The sequence below is a fragment of the Phoxinus phoxinus genome, assembly GCF_949152265.1.
Source record: "Phoxinus phoxinus genome assembly, chromosome: 15".
In the NCBI taxonomy this organism is placed as follows: Eukaryota; Metazoa; Chordata; class Actinopteri; order Cypriniformes; family Leuciscidae; genus Phoxinus; species Phoxinus phoxinus.
The window spans coordinates 10,646,725-10,665,833 of NC_136890.1; the positions used below are offsets into that span (position 1 = coordinate 10,646,725).

General features: G+C 37.9%; 2 protein-coding genes across 9 annotated transcripts in view; both read left to right on the forward strand.

Annotated features, from left to right (window-relative positions):
* Positions 1-7,150, forward strand: part of ubap2b (ubiquitin associated protein 2b) — a 44,307-nt gene extending 37,157 nt beyond the window's left edge. For all 7 annotated transcript variants that reach the window (XM_079636730.1, XM_079636732.1, XM_079636734.1 and 4 more), the window contains exons 25-27: positions 1,952-2,013; positions 4,334-4,522; positions 6,508-7,150. In XM_079636730.1, coding sequence (XP_079492856.1) covers positions 1,952-2,013; positions 4,334-4,522; positions 6,508-6,585 — 329 coding nt within the window. In that variant the 3' untranslated portion in view covers positions 6,586-7,150. The remainder of the gene's footprint in view (positions 1-1,951; positions 2,014-4,333; positions 4,523-6,507) is intronic.
* A 6,623-nt stretch (positions 7,151-13,773) lies between these two features.
* The window catches only part of pcsk5b (proprotein convertase subtilisin/kexin type 5b), a 48,450-nt gene continuing 43,114 nt past the window's right edge, over positions 13,774-19,109 (forward strand). For both annotated transcript variants that reach the window (XM_079637042.1, XM_079637043.1), the window contains exons 1-3: positions 13,774-14,431; positions 16,098-16,202; positions 17,958-18,101. In XM_079637042.1, coding sequence (XP_079493168.1) covers positions 14,261-14,431; positions 16,098-16,202; positions 17,958-18,101 — 420 coding nt within the window. In that variant the 5' untranslated portion in view covers positions 13,774-14,260. The remainder of the gene's footprint in view (positions 14,432-16,097; positions 16,203-17,957; positions 18,102-19,109) is intronic.

Consider the following 19,109-nt stretch of genomic DNA (forward strand, 5'->3'; position numbering starts at 1 on the left):
ACAAACGCACGCTCACTCAGTAGCGCACACACACTCTCAATTTCGGTAGTGAAAGCTGCATATTTCACTTCATTGTTTACATGGACAGTACCTGAGTATCTGCACTTTATTTCCATGTTTTTTTTTTAATTCAAGCTCAGCCCCACATAACCTCAGTGAGTTAACTTACCGTAACTGTCCACTACACTTTAATTTAGTTTTAAATATCTAATGCACTTTATTTTAACGTTTTTAATGTGTCCATTGTTAAAAGTTCAAGTCTATTTTGTTATGGCAGCTAAAAAAATAAATTGGAAAGGAAATTTTGTAATATATTGCTTTGACTCAATTCTTCTGCTGATTTATCAATGTGATCTGATGTAAGACTACTCAGATGGCACACACCGTAACTTGTATTTTATTTTGGTTTTACATTTTTAGTTAACTGTGTGGAATATCGCAATATTTATCGTATCGTGATGTATCGTGATGAAATCGTATCGTGATCCATGTATCGTGATGCGTATCGTATCGTGAAGTCCTTGCCAATACCCACCCCTATTCAAAAGGTAAATAAGGATTTCCCACTGTCATCTCTGACTGAGCTTGTGCGTCATCCTCGCGCAGTTATTCAGCCAATAAAGTCTACACCTATTTATTTCATAGAACATTGTGTCTAGTACTATATAAATTACAAATGTTTAATTGGCATCTTTATTTCAAACGACCGACCGCGACCCGAATATCATTAAAAATATTTTTGGATGACTCGTAACCGCGGGTGACCGCAGGCACCTGCTCATTTTGGATCAACCCGCGCACCACTGGAAGTAAGGCTACTGTATAACAATTTAACTTTTTGTAAAAGCACTGCCGTTGTTATCTTCCTGTGAAATGCAATCAGTGAGTGCTAGGTTTCCTCGATCATTCGTCTTGTACAGTATATAACGTTAGTAGTTTTGTTGTAGAGTTCTGGTGAGGTAGCGTATAGTTTAATTAACCCTTGTATGGTGTTCGGGTCTGTTTAGATGTTATCTAAATCGTCTCTCACAAATGTCTCCATGCTACAAGGCACGCTCCCTGTGCAAGCAGGTTGTCACGTTGGTTTGTTGACGGCAAGTGCTTCGTCATATCATTACGCCTGCTGCACCCATGGTACGGCCGCACAGTTCCTTGATTCTTACGCCGGAATGAGAGTAGTTCCTAGCCATATAGGCTTGGAAAATCGCAGCTTTTCATTTTCCGTCGATCTTAGTACACGGTTTAACTACAGAAGAGTCAAGTTTTAAATAGGAAAAATATTGAAACTCGTTGGTCATTTTGAAAGAAATGCTACTGGTCCCATCAGAATCAATGATCTATGCTAAGCTATGCTAAAACTGGTACCGTCAGAACCGGAGTTCGGCTGAATGGATTCGAAAACGGTAAAACTCAACTGTTTAACTCTGGGGGAGTTGTAAAATGAGCCTATTTCCAAAAAAAGTGGAGTATCCCTTTAACTAAATGATTCCACGTTATGCCCAATGTTATTCTTCAAACAATGTAGGTTAGACTAGTCTGTTTCCAAATTTCCGTTTAAACGTTAATGAAATTAGTCATTGTGCACATCCCTTAGTCCCTACTGTGAGGGTCGGTTTGATGCCATAATATACTTATGTAAAAAACGAATTACCATACTTTTATTTGATATACTTGTGTATAATTGATCCATATAAATATTATACATTTCACTTAATCTAATTTCAAATTCAAAAGCCCTAAACTCAATGATAAATGTATGTTGCGATGTTTAATATGAAAATAAACGTAATGTGCCCATTATCTCATTATCATGATAGTTAGTTGTAAGCTTTGTGCAATTAAATGCAGATTAAATGTCATGCAGTAAAACTTATCTACTTGCTAGTCTGGCTTTATTGAATAAACAGTCATATAAAATGTTTTCATTCACATATTTCAAACCTTTTCTTAGCACCAGGACTGTCTGGATCTGCGAGTTCAGACCTCACTGGAGCAGTGTACGGCAAGACTCAGGTGAGGTTCACATTTCGGCTTGGAAAAACATTGTTGTTTACTTGGACATACTTGTGTTAGGCTTCTTGCACCAAAACGGTCATAATTTAGTTTTTAATGACTATTTTCCACCCTCTGTGTCTCTTCATATCCACCTTATTTTTCAATGTGGGAATAAGCTATTTCCTGTGAAAAGTACAAGTCTTCTAATTCAGTAGCTGCTAACAGTGCAGTAAATGGTCACACTAATGCTACAAACCAGTATGTCTGATTTTTATTATTAAATAAAATGGATTAAACTGATTTTTTTAATGCTGTATCTTTAAGACTTCTGTCTGTAAATGAGCTTGCTTATGATTGGCTGACTACTTCCATTGTGAGGTTCATAACACATGGTGCTTTCATGTGCACATAGTTGTAATGTCAACCAAAGCCAATTAAAGTTGCAGTAAGTGATTCAGAGAGAAGCGGTGACAATATTGTTAATATTTGTCAGATGTCGGTTCTACGTGTTTGCTGAAAAAAGAAATGTTTGTACGTAGTCCTGGCTGTGTAAATAAGAGAAAAAACTGGATTGGACTGATCCATGCAGGGATCATCATCAGCAATGGTTGGCAGGAGAGAGTGGGCGAGCGGGACATTTGTAGAAAGGGAGATGGCTGAGATAAGAAAAAGATTGAGGAAAATGTCGAAGGAATATAATTTGGAAAGAAGGGTTACGATCAGGCAAGAGCTACTTGATATCGTAGACGCTTTTGAGCGCTGGGGAAATGTTAGAGCGGGAAGACCTGAGAAAATGCCGATGTTGCTTTGTTTCTGCTCGATACATGAGTAACCTTGATATTGCCGTTTCACAAAACCAAGATATGCTGCTGTTGTTGAATCACAGCTGATTCATCCTTACTTGCGTGAGATGTCTGATGCACCAGCTGTTAGTGGTTGCCTGTTGCATAGCATGTTCATTATATTGGGGTGGCGCAATGAAGGGAGTAGGGGTGTGTTTCAGAAATCAGAACAAACGAAGCACAAATTGACTATTTGGGGTTTCAGTCTGGGTGGTCACTTTCAGTAAGTCAAGAATCATTTTATTAAATCATTAGAGACCCGCATATTTGTGGCAGCATTACGATCACATTGAAAGTTCATCACATAGCCACATAGCGATAGCCATTTCCAGAAGTCACAGACAGAGAAACGACAGCTTATAACTCTCGTTGGTTTACAAACATTTGGAAAAAAGTATTTTTTTCCCTCTTAACTTTGATCTCTGCTTTTAAACTTTTACAATTATTGTATGGTGCAGGGATGGAAATTAGCACCCGCCACCAGCCAAATGCGGGTGATTTTGTGTTGTGGCGGGTAAACTCGCTTCACCTACCGGCCACCGTGGCGGGTAGATAAAAATAGCATACTGTCACCCGGACGTTTTAGAGGCGGCGCACCTTCAAAAATAATGTTATGTTACATCGCAGGTGTTAAGAGGTCCGCAGAGAAAACATCTGATAAACATCTGGTAAAAACATTGAGTGGCTGGTAGAATTTGAAATTTTGAAAATTTGTCATTTTTTAATTTCCATCCCTGGTATGGTGCCAATATTTTGCCTTCAGTCCCCTGCCCTTTTTAAAATAGTAAAATTAAAAAGTTATTTATTTTTAAAAGTATTTATTTAAAACCAGGCAGAATTGACGGTCAAATGCGTTAACTGCCTTAATTTAACACCCTTTAAAAGCCCAAACTGTACGGTACGTTAGGAGGCGGTATGACATCTTCTGAAAGAGTGCTGAATCACCTGATCAAAATGTGTGAGGAAAGATGCAGAAACAAGTGATAGCATACGTAAACGGATGCATATGTAAAATGCAATCATCAACATTAAACCGCATATAAATAAGAACTGCTTAATGTTACTGAACGAAATGTCGACCCAGGACGAGATATAGGACTGAGTGTGCAAGCTTTGGAGTCTTGGTGGACTCGATCTACTCCATAAATGTTTCGATCATCGTTCTGAATCTGATCTGGATATAGTCTTTGACAAGCTTTTCAAGTGTTGATAAAGAGTAAAGCAGCTTAAAAAGCAGAGGCTCGGTTCTTTTGATATATTGCTTGTTCAGATATTCATACAACAAAATATTCCGGGGGCCATGAAAATGGTGAAAATAATCTTAAATGCTGGTGGTGGCTGGAAACTTAAAAAAACAAATGCTGCAAGGGAGTTCATTTTATTTATTTTAATATTTCACATGAATAAAATTTAACATGTTTTTTTTTCTTCTAATTAACTTTAAATGAATGAGTCCTTTCAAAGCCGTTAATCTCTTTTCTCTGACCCCCTTCTAGACATTTGACAAGCAGGGTTTCCCTACAGCAGCCGGCCCTGCGTTCAGCCTGCCCTCGGCTCTGGGAGGAACCAGCCAGTTGAACCCCGCAGGTGCCCCTGGATATGCCCCCGCACCCTTCCTTCATATAATGCCCCATCAGCAGCCCCCCTCACAGTTACTGCACCACCACATGGCTCAGGACACACAGGTACATCACATCTAAACATGCTCCCAAAAAAACTCTTTCAGGTGGAAATGTAAATAAAATGTTTTTAAGGCTTTATCTCAGGTATGCATCTCAACCCCCTAAGATATGAAGTATTAGTCCAAATTGTTTAATTTTTTTTGATGGAATTGTTTATTGACCCATTAGACAATGGGGGGGGATGGTATTACATGCGCTTCATGAGGCACACGTGCGCGGCCTCTTGCTCTCTCTCCCTCTATGCCGTGCACGCGCTACGCGGTTTGGAGCACAGTCTCTGTCTCGCGGGCGCGCTCGCCTTTAGCTTCCGGAGATTTTAACTAATTCGCGGGCATCAGTGAGCCGCTATCAATATGCGGGGTGCTCCCTCAGCCCTCAGCCATTCCATTATGCCATTCCAGACTCTGTCTACGAAGCAAAGTGAAGTAGACAGAGTCTGGTATTACCAGGCTAGTTAAACATGTCATTCGTGTGCTGATGTGCTGTTCTAACATGCGCTTTTCTGAGCGCATACACTCGAAGCGCACAGGAACTTACAACCTGTCTAACAGCGCCTGGTTTCCTGGACTGTTATCTTTCTCATCTTATTGCGCTAATACTGTTAAATACACACAAGGTTTACATAAACACAGTTGGTTGTGTCTAAAGTGAAAGCAAACATTTGAGAGAAAATCTGGTGCTTGTTATATTAGTGTATATTAGACGCGTCTCCTGCAGGTCTTAAAGTGACAGTCTAATAGTAAACATGCTGCCGCTTGTCCTTAAAGGGATAGTTCACCAATTTTTTTCTAAATGTTGTAATTATTTACTCGCTCTATTGTTGTTGCAAACCTGTATTAATTTCTTTCTTGTGCTGAATACAAAAGAAGATATTTTGAAGAATGTGGGTAACCAAACAGTTGCTGGTCCCCATTGACTTTCATAGGAGAAAAAACTAGACACTGGGGACCAGCAACTGTTTGGTTAGCCACATTCTTCAAAATAACTTATTTTCAACAGAAGAAAGAAACTTATTCTGGTTTAAACACACTTGAGATAGTAAATTATGACATCATTTTGGGGGAATTATCCTTTTAATGTTAATTAAAAAAATTATAAATATAATGTATACATTTTACAGTGAAGTCTATGTAGTGTTTTAATTTCATATTTGTTAATTTACCATAATTACTTTATTCAATGCTACTGCTAAATAGATCTACTCTAGCTGAAAAAATAAAAGCACTGTTTGTCATTTGTATATGAAGTCATTTTTTTTAATTACAAAGAAAATGACAGATTATCTTTGCCACTTTGGCATAAATTTCTGCTATTCTTTTTTATATATATATATTTTGTTACCTAATAAGGCTTAATTTTTAAATTAGGGACATTAGTTTGGCTGTAATGCTCAGTCACTTGCAAAATAGTAAAATCAACTTATCGTGATTTTTAAAAAATCGTGAATCATGATTTTCCTGAAAAAATCATGTGATATTTTTGCCATATCGCCCACCCCTACTATATCTCCCAATAATATTAATTTAGTAAGATGAGATCAAAAAGCTCTGTAGTTTTAATTGTGGGGGCAAAATATATAATGCGTTGAAATACTGTGACGATTGAGACATGATGCATCAAGCTTTTGAGGAATGTTTATTTGAATATATTTAATACTCAATTATCAATACATTTAAAAACAATTGTTAAAATGCAAATAAACTGAAGTTGCTTCAGTCAAGTAAATGTTCATCTTGAATTTTTCTTTCAGTATAGGAGTTATTCTTGTTTACTTTATAAAAATCTTTCACCGCAGATTGTACCACTTTGTAGCACTGGGGGACGTTTGTACAATTTACTGACTGAAAAGTATAAACTATTAATCAGAAGAGAGGGCATGTTAGATTATGTACAAGTTTTTCCAGCAAAGTTTTGATCATTTAGAGGCCTTAGAAATGTGGGTATCAAATATGATTTTAAATGTTAATGTTTTTTTTGTCTTTCTGCAGGGGCAACGCCAGTCCAACAGCATGCAGAAGAGTCAGGGCAAGTCCAACTACAGCAGCTCTCCTTACTGGGCCAACTGAGCGCTCTGTTTATACTGTTACTGATCTAAACGCCCAAATCTGTGTCCACACTGTCCTGACTCTAACATGAAACACACACACACACTGTATCAGTTCTCCCCCATCCCCCTCCTCCAAAGTTCTCCTCTGCTTTTTTCCCATTTTTGTTTTTTCCTTCTCTGAATTAGGTTTTTCCATGTAAGATATTTATGTAAGTATTTATATATACTGTAAATGTTAAGAAGCCGAACATTGAGATGTGGTCGCTCCATTTTATTTTTTTGAAGGACTTTTGTTTGTTTACTTTTTAAAAACTGCAGAGATGTAGCAAAAAATTAAAAGGAAAAGCATTGATGAAAACTTGGAGACATTGCGATGAGAACTAGAGCACTGATGGCGGAGGAGGGTGAACTGTGGGGGTTTCATCCATTCAGACATCGCAAACCACTCGAGTCCTTTCCTCTAGGGATTGTTCTCCCGTACAATGGTTCGGAAATTCATTTCGGTCGCCTGACAGAAAGGAAAAACAGCCCATAAGTTTTATATTTTACTCTTGTTGCCCTCTGAATAAAGGTTCTGAGCTATTCACCCGTGTTGTTAGTCTTTTTTTTATTGATCTGGGATACAGCTTTAAATCTTTTACATTATTTTACTAAAAGATTAGAATTGGTTAATTTTAACAATTAAACAGTAATAGTTGACATTAGAAAACACTAACATGAAATATGATGCTTGATTGCAAGTTTGAAATTGCCTGATTTTCTCAATATTGGCTTGATAATTTTATTGCATATAATTGTAGCCAATTCTTCAGGAACAAATATTTCAGAATATTTGTCCTGAATAATCACTTTTTTTAGTGTTAGAGGTTCTTTTCTCATTGGACACTTGAAAATTCTTTCCAATTTTTGTTTTTAATGTAATTTTGAATTTGTATGTAGTCATCAGATAAATGACTACCACTGATTTACAAAGGTATAAGTTATTCTAGTTCTGTAATTCAGATTCTAATATTTTCTCTGGTTAAATATTGCTTTTAAAGTGGTCACCATTATTTATATAGCGCGTTATATAATACAGATTTCTTGTTTCAAAGCAGCTTTACAGTGAAAAACAGTAACAATTATGCAAAAAGAGTTCAAGTAAAGCAGCTCTAAAGAGACAATAGTAAACATTATTCTGCTGAAATCAGTTCAGTTTTGATTCAGTTCGGTTCAATCACTGATTCAATAAAGTCCATCAATTATGGAATAAGTTCAATTCAGCTATAAAGCAGCTCTGGAGAAAACTGATGTCATCCAATTCAGTTCTCATCCAATAGTGTCAGTGCAGCCAAATCAATAATATTGCAAAATATGAAGTGTCCCCAATTTAGCAAGCCAACATACAACCATGGCAAGGAACCCAAACTCTTATCGGGTGGCATAAATTGAGAAAAATAAGGGGGAATTATAGGAAAAATAGGATTTTTTTTTTTTTTTTAATTAGTGTATTTAGATGTCTAATGTACAATCCTCCGTTGTAATTTTACACATATGCGCGATTTGTGAAACGATAAAATGCCCATCAAGGTTAAAGTGAATTAGTACATCTCACGAACATCTCCTAAATAGATTTAGAGGGCAAAGGCTACAGACTTGAAGTAGCTTAGGTGCTTTATCTCGTCTAAGCTGGCTCTGTAAACAACACTGATGCTGCAGTGCATCTGCGCTGGAGACCATTTGCAATAAATCCTTCAGTGGAGCTACAGCACTGGTTTTCAACCTGTTTGACTGGACGTCCCTCTATTCTCCAATACTGTAATATTCATAGACCCCTATTGGCTAGAGATTTCCTCTGGTGTTTCTGCAGTAATTATGACTACTCTGCTTCTTGATATAGTAACTAAAATTTTATTTTGTTATCCTAAGATTTAAGATTCTAATTCTGCATGTTTTTCAATAAATAAATATATAGCTACAGTATGCCGTATACAGTAGTCGACATTTGAAGTGGATAAAACCCTTTCATCAGTTATACATGCATTTTGAACAATACCCGTTCTTGTCTTAGGACAGCTTTGATGAACTTTTTTATCCACTTCAAGTTGACTACTGTATTTGTTTATTCCCTCAGCGCTTAGCGTGTGGTAAGAACACTAGAGGGCGCCAGCATCAGTGTTAGTGTTATGATGGGATGCTGGAAACTGTAACCTAGTTTTTAAATGTGCTTAAATGATATTGTCAGAGTGGGGGAAAGTATGTTTACAACTATGTAAACACTATATATTTTTAAAACTTCTGTAATAATTAAGCATATGCTGCTATTGCTATGGGCTGTAGTGTATTGGTTGAGCTATATTGAGAGTATAGTAGTAATGGCTAAGGGATTTTAGGCACAATGTGCAGCGGACTGACTACATTCACAATTAATTCTCAAATGCCTTAAAAAAACATTTACTGCAAAATATAAATATTAAGGACACAAATGTTCATTTAAACATAATTTTTAAGCAAATTTAGAAGATACATTCCCTTACGCAACCAAACGTTACTAAGGAATAACAGTAATGCCATAGCATTTTATTGTGGAATATATCATGACTGGAAAGTATTGACCAATGATAAACCAGGATTGGAACTATTCTATAGCATCCTCCATTTCATTAAGCATTATTGAAATTATGTAATCATTTTTCAAGGTGAATTGTATTGTAAAATTATATATATATATATATATATATATATATATATATATATATATATATATTAGTGCTGTCAAATCGATTTAGATTTTTTATATAACATAGGCTATTGCCTAATTCATATAAATGTATTTTACACACACACACACACACACACACACACACACACACACACACACACACACACACACACACACACACACACACACACACACACACACACACACACACACACACACACACACACACACACACACACACACACACACACACACACACACACACACACACACACACACTTAAGATAACTGAGCCTGTCCCTTATAGCTTGTTACCTTAATAAAAATACTTTTAACAAGAAACTGTCATTATAAAAATAAAAGACGAATAAGGAATAAATAAACAAGTATTGTGTAATTTTTTTAATCTATTATTGTTTGTTTTTTTACATATAAGAAATATATTTAATATCTTTCTTTTGTGAAATGCATACCAAAAAAATATATGTTTTGAAATTTATTGGGATCCAAACAACAGACTTTCTTTTTATGGTAAAAAATTATGGTAAAATTTTAAAAAAATATTTGAGTTCCACAGAAGAAAGTCACACAGATTTGGAACGACATGCGAGCGAGTAAATGAAGACGGAATTGAAATCCTTTTAAATGTTGTATTATGATGTTTCAACAACACAGCAGTGAATTGTTGTTCTTCATCGTATCACACTGCTCGTGTGACCCTCAGATGATGATGCCGTCTTCATGGCTCACGCTATTGTGTATTTTCATCCACTTCAACATATTTAGTGCCGGCCTGCAGGGTTAATTACTCTGATGCACTGAGGCTTTGCATTAATTGATGTGGTGTTTGCATTCATTCATTTACTTTGCTATAGCATAAGAGTGTCTGTCAGCTGAATAGCTAGCTGGCTCAGAATAATGTAGTCTCTGTGTGTGTGTGTGTGTGTGTGTGTGTGTGTGTGTGTGTGTGTGTGTGCGTGCATGTGTGTTCATAAAGAGGGAAAATGTTTCTAAGAATGAAGTTGTGTGTCATCCATGCTCTGATTTGCTGAGAATAACAATGATCTCCTGCCAGTGGGACCAGTGAGGGGCTCCCACATTGCCATCAGGGCCACAGAGCCCTTTTTGTGTTGCTGCTGTGTGTTTTCTGGCTGTCCCTCTCACAAATGCAGGTCAATGGGCCCATCCCGTGTGATGTTTGACTACTGTCTCTTTCATTTCCAACAGCGTTTAGAACATAAAATCCTTCCCGCAAAAAATTCAATTTCGAGAAGCCATCAAGTAATATAGCCTACTCTTGACTGCATCAACCAGTCAAATCATTTTACACGCTGCTGACCCACTTCCCTTATTGCATTTGGTGAACAAGTGCACAAATGAATAAATGGGTTTTATGCATTAGCTACAGAACTCCTTGTTAGGTGGTCTGAGGAGTTATGAGGAGGCGTATATAATCAAACAATCATTTTTGTCAGTACATTTCGGTTGAGGATTTTCTCACTCATGTTGGAAAATAAAGGATATTCACACATAATTAAAACTCTGTCCTTGTCACCTTCTTGTTCAAAACTGTATGACATACTTGTAAAACTTACAAAATTGAATACATAATTCTACCCCCCCCCCCCCCCAAAAAAAAGAAAAATAATATTTTTTTTGTTTTTGACATAGGCTATTCTCTCTTCTGCAGAACATAAAAATAATATATTTTTCCAAATAACCTTTGTGTTCCAAAGAATAAAGAATAACTCTGTTAACCAACTAAACCAAAAACTGCAGACTGTCCCAGACTTTCGGGAACTAACCTCAACTCGCCAGGTAGGCCTATATCGGGGCAAAAGTCGTGTAATGTAGCTATTCCAGCCTTTGTAATCTAACTTTGTACATAGGCCTACTTAAATGGCGATAGCTACCTATTTGTAAAAAAATAATAAAAATAAATAGGCCTAGATAAAAAACAAAAAAACAACAACAACAACAGTACCCCCCAACTTTTTTTTATCGCCTTTGTGGGTTCAAGACCCCCCAAACCCCCATCCCTCTATGGGATAATAATTATCCAGTGATTTCCGCACATTACGTTTGTTTACTCAGTTCTGAAGAGGTGATAAATAAAGGCTTAATTGCACGTCTCATCTTGATGTCACGTGTCTTTACGGTATCTTACCGGGATGTGTGTGAAAACGCACTCACAGATCCCGGAAAATCACAGGCAGTGTGAATGAACCAAAATCAAACGATTTCGGGACAAATCCCGGGTCACATTATCCGTGTATTTTCCAGAATCTCTGTGTGAAAGGGGCTAGAGAAAGACACTTGAAGGGGGGCGACTCGGGCTCGCAGGGTAATGGCTGTCAAGCGGAATTTGCGCCCCCCGGTAGAGAAGCGGCGCTGAATGGGGTTTCCCGGCCGCTACCTCCGTGAGCTGGGTACTTGATTCCTCTCTAAAATCTCCGCATGTTCCCCCTTTTCTCCTCCACCCTCGGTGCTTTAAATTGCAATCCTGCTCTCGCACTCAATGGCGTGTTCATGGGGTGTTTTCGTCCCCCTTTCATCTCGTTTATAAGGACCGTGAGATATTCTTGTCCCTCGTCTGTTGTAGGATTTGACAGCGGCTCCATTCACGGAGAAATTGGCCGTAATTAGTGCAATTATGCTGATTCGCACTTGTACTGCAAACGGAACAGAGCGCGGAGGGGTAACCAAAACAAAGATCAATCAATCATGACGTGAATGAGAACGACGCGTAACGCTCGCCACATAATGATGCCATCAAAAGTATGTCTGGTGACGAGCGGATGCGACTGTGAGAGGAATAATTATAAGCAGCCCACCACCTTAGATCTGTAAGTCACACGTTTATGGACAGAATTTAATGGACTCGACGTAAACAACAAGGCAAACAATGTGTTTACTCAAGAGCAAGCTGAATACAGAAAAACAACTTTTGACTGATGGACTATGTTTCTCAAATCTGACCATGACCAATAGCCTAAATCAACAATAAACAATATCAAACTCAATATGACTGGGCAGTGGGCACTGATGCAGCTGTATAGGCCATCATGCTGATATTATGTGAATGTTGCTCTAAAACAAAAATTAATAAAAGTTAATTGGCAGTATTTAATATTTTAGACCAAAATCTTGGCCAGTTGGTACCCTAGGCCTATTGTTTTTCCGCAAAGGAGTTTGTGCCGTTATCATTATTGTTGTGGAATTCCCTATTCTTACAGAATTAGAACAATTATTAAAACTTTTTAAAATGGTTAGGCTATCATCTTTGGTATCAAGAACGATAACTATGATTAGCTAGGCTACTATTCATATCAATGGATGATTCTATGGAAGCTTGTTTCCTCCACAGAAGGAAAAATAAATAAGGTATAGGGCGGCCTAGTTGCGACTTTTTATCTCACAATTCTGACTTTTTTTCTCACAATTGCGAGTTTACATATAAAGTCGCAATTGCGAGTTATAAAGTCAGAATTGCGCGATATAAACTTGCAATTGCGAGAAATAAACTCGAAATTCTGACTTTTTCCCTCAGAATGGCATGTTTAGGCCTATATCGCGCAATTCTGACTATAACACACAGACATTCTAAATCATAAACATCTTAAAGCCATTTAAGTCTCTAAGTGATTTAAAGCGGGCCAAATGTTAACTATCTTACTAAGATAGTTATATAGTTTATACTCTTTCTACAGAAATAAAGTGGCCTTTGAAGTCTGAGTCCTTCGAAGGATGCAGCCTATGAATTGGGACAACCCAATTTTGGTTGGAGGGCGATTTCTATTGTATATTTAACGTCTGCCAGGAGACGTATTATGTAGTCTGGTCTTAACAGACTTTAATTTGTACAGAGAGTCTGGCCTCTCTCCATTGACAAGTGTCAACTTCCTTGTAGCCGGGTACTCTGTTGAAGTTTAAAACTATTGGATCTGCCCAGAGCAACTCTGGATCTGCCATAACCAATCGCTAACGTTTGGTCATGATGAAACTTCAAATCAAACTAGCGCACAACCTCAACGTCATCGTTGAGCAGAAACTCCCTCTTTTCACTGATTGGACTGGTAAAAAATTGACCAGAGAAAACCCATGAATACCACAAACCCAGTAGTACTGAAGGAAAATTAAAATTGAGCGGAAGTATGTAGGAGGGCGGAGCCAGGCTATTGCAGATGAGCAAACACACACATCAATTAGACATCTCTGAGACTTAGCCTACGTGCTATCAGGATTTGTCACACCTCGGTGACGCAATTGGCCTTCAAATGTGCCCTTAGGATGCAGCCTCTAAATTGGGATGCAGAATTTGTGAGTCAATATAGTGAAACAACCCAGTGCTGTTATATTAAATTTAAGCACCCCAGTCCATGGTCAATCAAATTAAAGACTGAAACAAACTAATACATTTTATATTTGTCATAAAACTACATTTCTGGCCACAAATATACAGACAAACCAAAACTGTATAATTTGTCATCATCTTCACAGAGGTATAATGGGAAGAATGTCACTGGGAATAAATGTCACAACGCAGCCGGATCTGTGTTGATGGAACGCGGTGTGTCTTTAAGACCCTGCGGAGCCCCGGTAACCCCACACGGCTCGTTGTCCGTACTCTCCCGACTCTCTCTGTAGTTATTTGAGGGAGGCGCTAGAACCATATCTCCACTTTACAAAAAAAGGCAGAAGTAACGGCACTGTCTAGAGAGAACAAATCAAGCCAAAGCTGTGCAAACAGACTCTTGTGTCTCTCTCGCTCTCTCTCTCCGTGGCGTCGGAGTGTGTGCGGCCGATGCGCTGCAGGCTGAAGCGTTCGGAGGCTCGTATCCAGTTTAAATCCTGCGCTCACCCTCTGTTGAGTATATGTGGAGCTCAAGCGACACTTCTATGAGAATCCCCACTGAACGGCGAGACGAAGTTTGGTTGTTTTCCTGAACCGGGGGTGCTGGGGAGAGTCGAGGCGAGAGAGAGCGGGCGAAAGATGGTTTTGAACAGCCTCCCGTGCGTCTTGGTTTCGCTGTGCTTGGTTTTTTTCTCGTCTTCTCCGTGCAAAGCTCGGATTTACACCAACCACTGGGCTGTTCGGATAGCCGGCGGACCTGAGCAAGCAGGGCTTATCGCCAATAAATATGGGTATAGAAACCTGGGCCAGGTACGTGTGTCCTGCACAAAGATGTTGTGAAGCATCTCACATGTGTTATTTCATCGTATTTGCTGTCCAATGCTGTTTCCCATCAGTTCAAGTGTATTCGCTTTGATTGAAGTTCACACGTCAAGCCTTTACACAAGTTTCACAGAGTTTTACATGTTGTGTTGTGATAGTTGAGAAAGCTGAATTTATGTTTTATAGATTTTAATCTTCATGAATGTGCATGAAGACTAGTTTTTAGCCCAAGAACACCCAGTTCTCAGAGAAAAATCTAGTGAACAAACAGGTCACTGACTGACTCCCAACAACAACAGGTGTTTTTGAAACTTTACTGCTTGGATCTACTATCTTGTATCTATCTGCTATTTTCAAAATCATTTTTAGGTGTACTTCTGTATGTTAAAACAATAAGTTAGGAACTCAAGCCATGCATGACATGCAGCTTCAGCAGGATTCATGATGTAACATTCACTGTAACATGCTGAAAATGTTACAAAAGCTTAAGATGTTACACCTTTAACGTTTCATATGTTTTAATAAAGTGAAATACTTGGTAGCTAAATGTATACATAATGCAGCTGTTTGGTCTGGTTTTTAATTTGTCAAGCCAAGTTTAGTTGAAGTCAAGAACTGCATTATGTGGCATAAAATGCTTTGGCCTCAATCCAGCTTCATCTTCTTTCCGGGAAGCAAGAAAAAAATCTTCATGACAATTTAGTTTAATAATATGTTTCGTTATCCAGTTAGTACTTTGATGGTAAAAAATGAATGGCTGGTGCATTTAAATAAATAATAGGTTAATGCTGGCGTCTTAAACTTTGCTCTACTGCAACATGTCTGTATGCCAGATCTCAGATCTGCTGTGTGTCTACAGATTTCACAGCAACCGCGTTCAATCTCTGATTTCACAATGTGCTATCTTATCGTTCATCAGTGCTTATTGTGCCAGCTAAGAGTCCCGTCGTCAACTGCGAGGTTGTCACATCCAAAGTAACTACTTATGAAAGCTTAAACACTCCTGAACTTTGCAACTCGTCAGAATCATCATGCCCTCCTGTGGGAATCTGCTATAGGATCCTGGAATGTGAGATTGCCTTAGGAGACCGTTTTAGCTGTCTATGTGTTTCTGAAATAAACAAAAGTATAAGATGCTATTTATGAACTCAGAAGTTTGCCCTATATCAAGTTAATGTTGAAGCATTTGCTTTATACGCCCATTTGACTGACTGTAAACTGGCAAGGCTTATCATTGGCTTCAAGACTCATTGTTTTTATGGCAGACTTATGTATCCCTATGGAGTACAGTAGTCTGTGGAGAATGTGTCATGGCTGCCTGGTGTTTTTGCACTTGTCAAATGAATCTGTTCAGTGGAAAGTGATACAGCCTCTTGAGTAACCAATCTTGCAGTCAATGACATTCTAAATAATTAATGACATAAGCCAGTTTAAACATGTCTGGGGTGAATATTGCTGTAGCTCTTGCCTTTTATTCATACCGATATTGTTACATATTAGATGTACCCGCCCCGATTTGCTCTTAAGTATAGCAGCGTGTTTGGGTTCTTGCTTCGCAACCTGATATTTTGTGACGTGGTGATCTATTGTACTTATTATGTCATGCTTCTTTATTTGCTATGCACTAAATGGCAGTTTTGTGTTGTTCCTCTAGATTGGTGATCTGAAGGACTACTACCATTTCTTCCACAGCCGGACGATAAAAAGGTCGACGCTTTTCAGCAGAGACTCACACAGCTTCATCTCCATGGAGCCAAAGGTCAGGCTGTCACTATGACAACCCCACACCTGTGTGTTCTATGGTCTATATGGACTCCTGATCTTGCTCATCTGTGACTAGAACTCGGCGTATTCCAAACAACTGTTGCTCAACATTGCAAAGCGACTAAATGGTTCCGCTCATAAACAACACTTCGTTTATTCGTCAATAATCTTGAAAAGGAGAGTTGGTTTAACGCATTGCAAACCTCACGGTGTTGTTTTGTATTGTTTTATCCAAAAAACGTCAAATAAAATCTGTTTTGAACACTGTGTTGTTCAAAACACATTTGATTGTCTTTCTTTTGTGGAACACAAAAGGAGATACTTAGCCGTTTGTTCATGCTGCTCTTTGAAAGTGAATTCTTACCAGGGTTTCAAGAATGGACCAGTCTCCAAAAATGGCAAAAAGACAAAGAAAAATTCTGCCTTTGTAGATTTCAAACCTCATTCACATTTGTGTATTCATTGACATGTGGTCTCTTCAGGTTTGACATCAGTGATTTCAAAAAACATTTGTGACCCTGAACCACAAAACAAGTCACATGAGATTTATACATAATCTGAAAGCTGAAAATGTAAGCTTTCCATTGATGTATGGTTTGTTAGGATAGGACAATATTTGTCCGAGATACAACTATGTGGATCTCTGGAATCTGAGGGTGCAAACAAATCGAAATATTGAGAAAATCACCTTTAAAGTTGTCTATTTATGTTTGCGATTGTGCTGCATTCACTCACAAAAATAAATGTTTTATATATTTACGGTCGGAAATGTACAAAATATCTTCATGGAACATGATATTTACTTAATATCCTAATGATTTTTGGCAGAAAAGAAAAATCGATAATTTTGACCCATACAATGTATTGTTGGCTATTTCCACAAATATACTCGTGCTTCTTGTGACTGGTTTTGTGATCCAGGGTCACATTTGTGTCTCATAACTATTTGCAATACGCTTTTTATTCAGCAGACGGGAGAAAAATCATACAAGGTTTGAAAAGATATAAAAGTTGAGAAAATATTCGGTTTTGAAAAACAAAAGGTCATATTTTATAAAAGGAAAAATTAAAGGGGTGGTAAAATGCCATTTTCACAAGATGTAAAATAAATCTCTGATGCCCCCAGAGTGTTTGTGTGAAGTTTAAGCACAAAATACCCCACAGATTTTTTTATATAGCATGTTAAAGTTGTCACTTTTTGAGGGTTTGCAAAAACGCACCGTTTTGTGCCTGGCCCTTTAAATGCAAATGAGCTGCAGCAGAGGGCGGGGTTTCAAGAGCTCGTGTGTGTTAGCAGCTGCGATTACCTCACGCAGACACACTAAAATTACAGAAACTGTTCTGCCTTTAATGTTAAAACGGAGTCAGACAAAGATGGAGAGACTTAAGAAGAAGTGACAACATGTAGAATGCAACAGGATGTCTCTGAATGGTTAGTTGATGAATTTATGTTGCTAATGTGGAGTTAACTATCTTCAATTAGGATATTCTGTCATGGTAATCTATAAATCGCTCGTATAGGAACTGTTGTGAGATGCACACAGAGTGACTTTCTATTGCATGTGAAAAGATGGATGCTAAAGTTTGAGCTGACTCACAAATGTACTCTTGTTACTATATAGGATGTTTCTCATTATTGTATTCCAGTGTCTTTCATTTAATCGGAAGACTGTTACAGAGAGGGGATGTTGTGAAAAGATGTTGGTGTTTGTCAGTTCCTAAAGGATTTCTTCTTCTCATTCTTTCTCAGGTGGAATGGGTGCAACAGCAGGTCGTGAAGAGGAGAATAAAGCGAGATTATAAACCCTCATATCCTGGTCCTGTACAATCCAGCATGGTCCAGTCCAACTCGATTTACTTCAATGATGCTAAATGGAGCAGTATGTGGTACTTAGTGAGTATTCTCAACATGTTGTAAATCGTTCTTGTGTATTGAAAAACACTTGCGAAGTCTTGATCATTGTCATGGTTTGTATCATTTCCCAGTCTACTGCAAAAAAAATAGTGGAGCTATAGAGCTGTTCAAGTCAAGTGCTTAACTGAGGTCTTGCAGTGAATGATTCATCAAGCACATCTCATTCTGAAAGGAAACATTTTGTTATTCATTAAAATGTATTATTAAAACGTTTCTTTTCTGCTGATATAAGAATAGGCACAGGGACAGGGGGTTTTATTCTGTGCAATTTATTTGTGAAGCTTATTTCACAATGCATACTATTCCTTCTAATAGCAGCAAGGTAAAACTCTTCGAGTATGAAACTTTGGGATGAAGACTACTATATTATGATATTATTGTCCAGTCAAAGTATAGGCTAACTTAAAATCCTGACGGATAAATTCAAGTCACGTCCTATGTTATTTGAATATTCTGTTGAAGTCCGCAATACTGCCCATTACAGAATTCAAAGGTGTTGCGAATGCTTTCATTAAAGACAATGTTGTGTTTAGTTAAGTGCCAAACCAAGCCAATCTTGTGTTGCTGAAGACGTCTTTTAGCTAAATCGCAATGGCAGGTAGTAAACCTTTGGTGTTTTTAACTAAAACTAATTTGTCAGTTTAAATGTTCAAAGGAAACGATGCCTGTCACACCAGATTAGCCGAGTTTCTACATGTGAGAACCACCCAGAGAGATACGCTGAACTTTTCAGTGTAAGTTCTAACATAACTTCTAGCTGAGACCATTTCTGTGAGGTAATTGTATAAACAGGCTCTTGTTTTAAAGGTATAGTTCACACAAAAATCATGTCGTTCCAAACATGTAAGACTTTCATTCTCTTTTGTAACACAAATTAAGATCTTTTTAATGAAATCTGAGAGCTTTCTGTCCCTCTGTTGACAGCTACTCAACTATCATTTTGGCGTTTCAAAAAAGTTAATAAAGAGATTGTAAAACTAATCCATA